This window comes from Calidris pugnax, unplaced genomic scaffold (assembly GCF_001431845.1).
Source record: "Calidris pugnax isolate Ruff unplaced genomic scaffold, ASM143184v1 scaffold371, whole genome shotgun sequence".
Taxonomy (NCBI): Eukaryota; Metazoa; Chordata; class Aves; order Charadriiformes; family Scolopacidae; genus Calidris; species Calidris pugnax.
This window is the reverse complement of record NW_015091373.1, coordinates 1,171,651-1,178,637: the sequence shown is the minus strand read 5'-3', so window position 1 is coordinate 1,178,637 and position 6,987 is coordinate 1,171,651. Positions and strand designations below refer to the sequence as shown.

The following is a 6,987-nucleotide window of genomic DNA, read 5'->3' as shown; positions in this document are numbered from 1 at the left end:
GATTTTGGGTGGTTTTGGAGAGGGTGGGAGCTGCTGTTTCTCACCGAGGAGCCGGGGTGGGGGTTGAGCAACACAGATGTGGGGAGAAGGTTTGGGGAGCAGGGATGAAGGGGGGGGGAACCCCACCTCGTCCCCCTCCCCGCGTCCTTTTCCAGCCGTTTTCCATCCCTGTCCCCCCTCCTCATGCTCCATCCTGTCACCTTCCACCTCAGCTCGGGGGGGGGCACCTCCCTGGAACCACTAAAAGAGCATTGGGGAGGCTGGAGCTGGGGCTGGGGGGGCAGGCGGGGGCAGTGGGGCAGTGGAGCAGGGCTGAGCTGATTCACACCCCCACCTGGGTGGTTTTGGATGGGTTTGGGTGATTTTGGGTGGTTTTGGAGAAGGTGGGAGCTGCTGTTTCTCACCGAGGAGCCAGGGTGGGGGTTGAGCAACACGGATGTGGGGAGAAGGTTTGGGGAGCAGGGATGTGGGGGGGGGAAACCCACTCCTCGTCCCCCTCCCGTGTCCCTTTCCAGCCGTTTTCCATCCCTGTCCCCCCTCCTCATCCTCCATCCTGTCACCTTCCACCTCGGCTCAGGGCGGGGGGGCCGTTCTTCACTCCAGGCAAAAATCAGCCGGGTTGGAATTAACGAGTTTAATTGTGGGGCTGAGCTAAACCCGGCTGCTTTTTTTTTTTATTATTTCATTTTTTTGCCTCAAGCAAGCTGCTCCTCGGGCTCGGGGAGGCAGGGAATGCCCTGCGGCAGCGGGAAGGCCGAGGAGCAGATGGGGATGGTGCAGCGGGGGGTGGGGGCTCCTTCCACCCCGCAGCCGGGGGAAACTGAGGCACGGAGCTGATGGGAGAGGGGGGACACACCTCAGAATTCCAAAATCAACCCCCAAATGATCTTTTCCCTGGCCAAAAGTGTCTCCTTGGTGGGATGCCAGAGGTGTTGGCTTAATCCTGGGGGTTTTGGGGTTGGTTTTTGGTTGTTTTTTTTTTTTTTTGGAGAGCTTTTCCCTGGCTCTCGCCTTTCCCTCGCGGCGTCGATGGCAACGGGACGGGGGGAATTATTGCCACAAATAAGGTGGTGGCCACTTTGCTGGCCAAAGGGGGGGGTGAGGAAGAGGAAAAATAAAAGGCAAAAAGTCATAAAAATAACACAAAAAGTGCCCCCCACCCTGTGCACGAAGGAGGGTGAGGGAGCTGTGGATTGACACTGGCTTTAAATAATATCCTTAATATGGGAAGAGCCTGATTTAGTCCCTCTCTCCCTCTCGGGTGGTGACACCGGTGACCAGCGGTGGCTCCCAGCGAAGCCACCAGCCACGGATGGTGACGGTGGCTCCTCACAGCCCCGGTCCCCCTGGGGGAACCCGGTGTCACCTCGCCCCCGACCCCCCCACGGCAAAACCAGCAGGGTTTTTGTGGCCTCAGTGGAGGACCAGGCTCTTTGCATCCCCTTTTCCGTAGGGAACCCCGTTTTCCCAAAAAGTCTTGATTTTTGGTGGCAGGACGGGGGGTGACACCGTGTTCCCAAGGGCCGAGGAGGAGGAAGGTTGAGGGGACCGAGGTGACAAGCGCCCCACGTCCCACCCCACCGCGCTCAGCAGGGCACTCACCAGGGCCAGGTGGTCCTCCGTCTGCCCGCGGGGACCAGGGAGAGAACCGAGAGGCAGCGTTAACTCCACCGCCCCCACCAACCACCGCCCCACCACGCTCACCCACCGCCGGCCACCCACTGGTTATACTGGTGCAAAGCCCCGCGCTGGGCTGGTGGCATCCAGTGGGGTGCAACGGGGAAGCCCAAGCCTTCCTCGCTCCCCATCATCGCTCCCACCGGTGCGAGGTGCCCCCCTTGATGTGGGTACCACCGTGAAGGTCCACCTCACCATCAACCACCAATCAACCACCACCATCATGATCATGGTGACCATCAGGTCACCATCAACCACCACCATCATGTCACCATCAACCACCACCATCATGTCACCAATAACCACCACCACCACATCACCATCAACCACCACCATCACGTCACCATCAACCACCACCATCAACCACCACCACCACGTCACCATCAACCACCACCACCACGTCACCATCAACCACCACCATCATGCCACCATCAACCACCACCACCACGTCACCATCAACCACCACCATCACGTCACCATCAACCACCACTACCATGTCACCATCAACCACCACCATCACGTCACCATTAACCACCACCATCACGTCACCATCAACCACCACCACCACGACACCATCAACCACCACCATCAAGTCACCATCAACCACCACCACCACGTCACCATCAACCACCACCACCACGTCACCATCAACCACCACCATCACGTCACCATCAACCACCACCATCATGTCACCATCAATGACCACCATCACCCCCACCCTCGTGCCCGGGGACTCACCAAGTGGTGCATGAGCCCCTTCCCGCTCTGGGAGGTGATGACGCGCAGGTCCGGTTTGCGGCTGTTGGTGGCCAGTTGGGCGCCGTGTGAGGGCGGCGGCGGCGGCGGGGACTTGGCCGGGATGATCTTGCCCAAACCGCTGCCGTTGGAGACAGGCAGGAGCCCCGGGGAAGCTCGGGCACTCACGTAGCCGTTTCCTGCCGGAAAACAGGGCACGAGAGAGGAAGGTGAACACACGGCAGCAGTGAATGCACAGTGATGGTGAATGCACAGTGATGGTGAATGCACGGTGATGGGGAATACCGGGTGGTAAGGGACGCAGGGCAGTGGTGAATGCATGGGAATAGTGAATGCACAGGGATAGTGAATGCATGGGAATAGTGAATGCATGGTGATGGTGAATGCACGGTGATGGTGAACATATGGCAATGGTGAATGCACAGCAACAGTGAAAGCATGGCAACAGCGAATGCAAAGTGATGGTGAATGCATGGTGATGGTGAATGCATGGCAACAGTGAACACATGGGAACAGTGAATGCATGGCAATGGTGAATGCACAGCAACGGTGAATGCATGGTGGTGGTGAACGCACGGTGATGGTGAATGCACAGTGATGGTGAATGCATGGTGATGGTGAACATATGACGATGGTGAATGTACAGCAACAGTGAAAGCATGGCAACAGTGAATGCAAAGTGATGGTGAATGCATGGCAACAGTGAACACATGGCAATGGTGAATGCATGAAGATGGTGAATGCATGACAATGGTGAATGCACAGCAACGGTGAATGCACAGCAGCAGTGAATGCATGGCCGTGGTGAATGCACGATGAATGGGTGGTGGTGGTGAATGCATGGCAACACGTCACCATCAACCACCACCATCACGTCACCATTAACCACCACCATCACGTCACCATCAACCACCACCACCACGACACCATCAACCACCACCATCAAGTCACCATCAACCACCACCACCACGTCACCATCAACCACCACCACCACGTCACCATCAACCACCACCATCACGTCACCATCAACCACCACCATCATGTCACCATCAATGACCACCATCACCCCCACCCTCGTGCCCGGGGACTCACCAAGTGGTGCATGAGCCCCTTCCCGCTCTGGGAGGTGATGACGCGCAGGTCCGGTTTGCGGCTGTTGGTGGCCAGTTGGGCGCCGTGTGAGGGCGGCGGCGGCGGCGGGGACTTGGCCGGGATGATCTTGCCCAAACCGCTGCCGTTGGAGACAGGCAGGAGCCCCGGGGAAGCTCGGGCACTCACGTAGCCGTTTCCTGCCGGAAAACAGGGCACGAGAGAGGAAGGTGAACACACGGCAGCAGTGAATGCACAGTGATGGTGAATGCACAGTGATGGTGAATGCACGGTGATGGGGAATACCGGGTGGTAAGGGACGCAGGGCAGTGGTGAATGCATGGGAATAGTGAATGCACAGGGATAGTGAATGCATGGGAATAGTGAATGCATGGTGATGGTGAATGCACGGTGATGGTGAACATATGGCAATGGTGAATGCACAGCAACAGTGAAAGCATGGCAACAGCGAATGCAAAGTGATGGTGAATGCATGGTGATGGTGAATGCATGGCAACAGTGAACACATGGGAACAGTGAATGCATGGCAATGGTGAATGCACAGCAACGGTGAATGCATGGTGGTGGTGAACGCACGGTGATGGTGAATGCACAGTGATGGTGAATGCATGGTGATGGTGAACATATGACGATGGTGAATGTACAGCAACAGTGAAAGCATGGCAACAGTGAATGCAAAGTGATGGTTTGGCTGCGGGGTGGGATGCTGGTGGAACTGGGATGTATTGTCCCCAGGATGAATGCATGGTGGTGGTGAACGCACGGTGATGGTGAATGCACAGTGATGGTGAATGCATGGTGATGGTGAGCATATGACGATGGTGAATGTACAGCAACAGTGAAAGCATGGCAACAGTGAATGCAAAGTGATGGTGAATGCATGGCAACAGTGACACATGGCAATGGTGAATGCAAAGCAACGGTGAATGCATGGTGATGGTGAAGGCATGACCATGGTGAATGCACGGCAACAGTGAAAGCATGGCAACAGTGAATGCACAGTGATGGTGAGTGCATGGCAACAGTGAATGCATGGCCATGGCCAATGCACAGCAACGGTGAATACACGGTGAATGCATGGCCATGGTGAATGCACAGCAACGGTGAATGCACAGCAGCAGTGAATGCATGGTGAATGCATGGTGATGGTGAATGCATGGCAACGGTGAAAGCATGGTGATGGTAAACACATGGTGATAGTGAATGCACGACAATGGTGAATGCACAGCAGCAGTGAATGCACAGTGAATGCATGGTGGTGGTGAATGCATGACAACAGTGAACACATGGCAATGGTGAATGCATGGCGATGGTGAGTGCATGGTGATGGTGAATGCATGTTGGTGGTGAACGCGCGGTAATAGTTAACTTAGCGCAGTGGTGAATGCATGGCAATGGTGAAGACATGGCGATGGTGAATGCACGGTGGCGGTGAATGCACAGTGGCAAATGCCTGGCGGCAGTGAACGCACGGCAGCAGTGAATGCACAGCAGTGGTGACTGCACGGTGGTGGGGGATGCACAGTGATGGTGAACCCCTGCACGGTGAGCGGTGCTGCAGCAGCGCTCCATGGGTTCCCCTCCCCGGGTGAGCCCCCATCCCCCAGGCTCCCCCGCAGCCCCCAGGCAGGGGCACCCCCAGCCCCGCCGCAGGCTCCGGGACCAACGCGGCGCAGCCCTGGGGAGCGCGGTGACCCCTGGGGATGGTGCAGCAGGGACCCCCTCCCACCGAGACCCGCACGGCTGCCCCGGGGCAGGCAGGGCACAGGGAGAGTACAGGCAGGGTACAGGCAGGGCAGAGTTAGGGTACATGGAGGGCACAGGCAGGGCAGAAGCAGGACACAGGCAGGGCACAGACAGGGTGCAAGGCAGGGTAGAGGCAGGGCACAGGCAGGGCACAGGCAGGATACAGGCAGGGCACAGGCAGGGCAGAGGCAGGGTAGAGGCAGGGCAGAGGTAGGGTACAGACAGGACACAGGTAGGGTGCAGGCAGGGCACAGGCAGGGCAGAATTAGGGCACAGGAAGGGTACAGGCAGCACACAGGCAGGGTGCAGGCAGGGTACAGGCAGGACACAGGCAGGGCACAGACAGGGTGCAAGGCAGGGTAGAGGCAGGGCACAGGCAGGGCACAGGCAGGATACAGGCAGGGCACAGGCAGGGCAGAGGCAGGGTAGAGGCAGGGCAGAGGTAGGGTACAGACAGGACACAGGTAGGGTGCAGGCAGGGCACAGGCAGGGCAGAATTAGGGCACAGGAAGGGTACAGGCAGCACACAGGCAGGGTGCAGGCAGGGTACAGGCAGGACACAGGCAGGGCACAGACAGGGTGCAGGCAGAGTACAGGCAGGGCAGAGGCAGAGCAGAATTAGGGCACAGGCAGGGTACAGAAAGGACAAAGTTAGGGCACAGGTAGGGTACAGGCAGGTTACATGCAGGGCAGAATTAGGGCACAAGCAGGGCAGAGTTAGAGCACAGGCAGGGTACAGGCAAGACACAGACAGGGTGCAGGCAGAGCACAGGCAGGGCAGAGGCAGGGTAGAGGCAGGGCAGAGGTAGGGTGCAGGCAGGGCACAGGCAGAGTACAAGGGCACAGACAGGGTGCAAGGCAGGGTAGACGGTTACATGCAGGGCAGAATTAGGGCACAATAGAGGGAGGGCACAGGCAGGGCAGAATTAGGGCACAGGCAGGGTGCAGGCAGGGTACAGGCAGGGCAGAATTAAGGTACAGGCAGGGCAGAGGCAGGGCAGAGGCAGGGTAGAGGGAGGGCACAGGCAGGGCAGAATTAGGGTACAGGCAGGGCACAGACAGGGTACAGGCAGGGTAGAGTCAGGGTAGAGGCAGAGTACAGGCAGGGCACAGGCAGGGCAGAATTAGGGTACAGGCAGGGTGGAGGCAGAGTACAGGCAGGGCACAGACAGAACACAGGCAGGGTACAGACAGGGCAGAATTAGGGCACAGGCAGAGCACAGGCAGGGCACAGGCAGGGCAGAATTAGGGTACAGGCAGGGCACAGACAGGACACAGGGCACAGGCAGGGCAGAGTTAGGGCAGAATTAGGGTACCGGCAGGACACAGGCAGGGTACAGGGAGAGTACAGGCAGGGCACAGACAGGGCAGAATTAGGGCACAGGCAGGGCACAGGCAGGGCACAGGCAGGGTGCAGGTAGGGTGCAGGCAGGGCAGAAATAGGGTACAGGCAGGGTGCAGGCAGAGTACAGGCAGGGCACAGACAGGGTAGAGGCAGGGCACAGGTAGGGCACGCAGCCGGTGCCCGGAAGGCAGGGCACAGGCAGGGCACAGGCAGGGTGCAGGTAGGGTGCAGGCAGGGCACAGGCAGGGCACAGGCAGGGTGCAGGTAGGGTGCAGGCAGGGCAGAATTAGGGTACAGGCAGGGTGCAGGCAGAGTACAGGCAGGGCACAGACAGGGCAGAGGCAGGGCACAGG

General features: G+C 58.5%; 1 protein-coding gene across 1 annotated transcript in view; it reads right to left on the bottom strand.

The window, feature by feature from the left end:
* Window positions 1-6,987, bottom strand: part of MEF2D (myocyte enhancer factor 2D) — a 69,714-nt gene that overhangs the window by 9,473 nt on the left and 53,254 nt on the right. The window contains exons 6-7 of the mRNA XM_014961244.1: window positions 3,526-3,722; window positions 1,603-1,623 (exon numbers count right to left, since the gene is read on the bottom strand). Of these exons, the coding sequence (XP_014816730.1) occupies window positions 1,603-1,623; window positions 3,526-3,722 (218 nt within the window). The remainder of the gene's footprint in view (window positions 1-1,602; window positions 1,624-3,525; window positions 3,723-6,987) is intronic.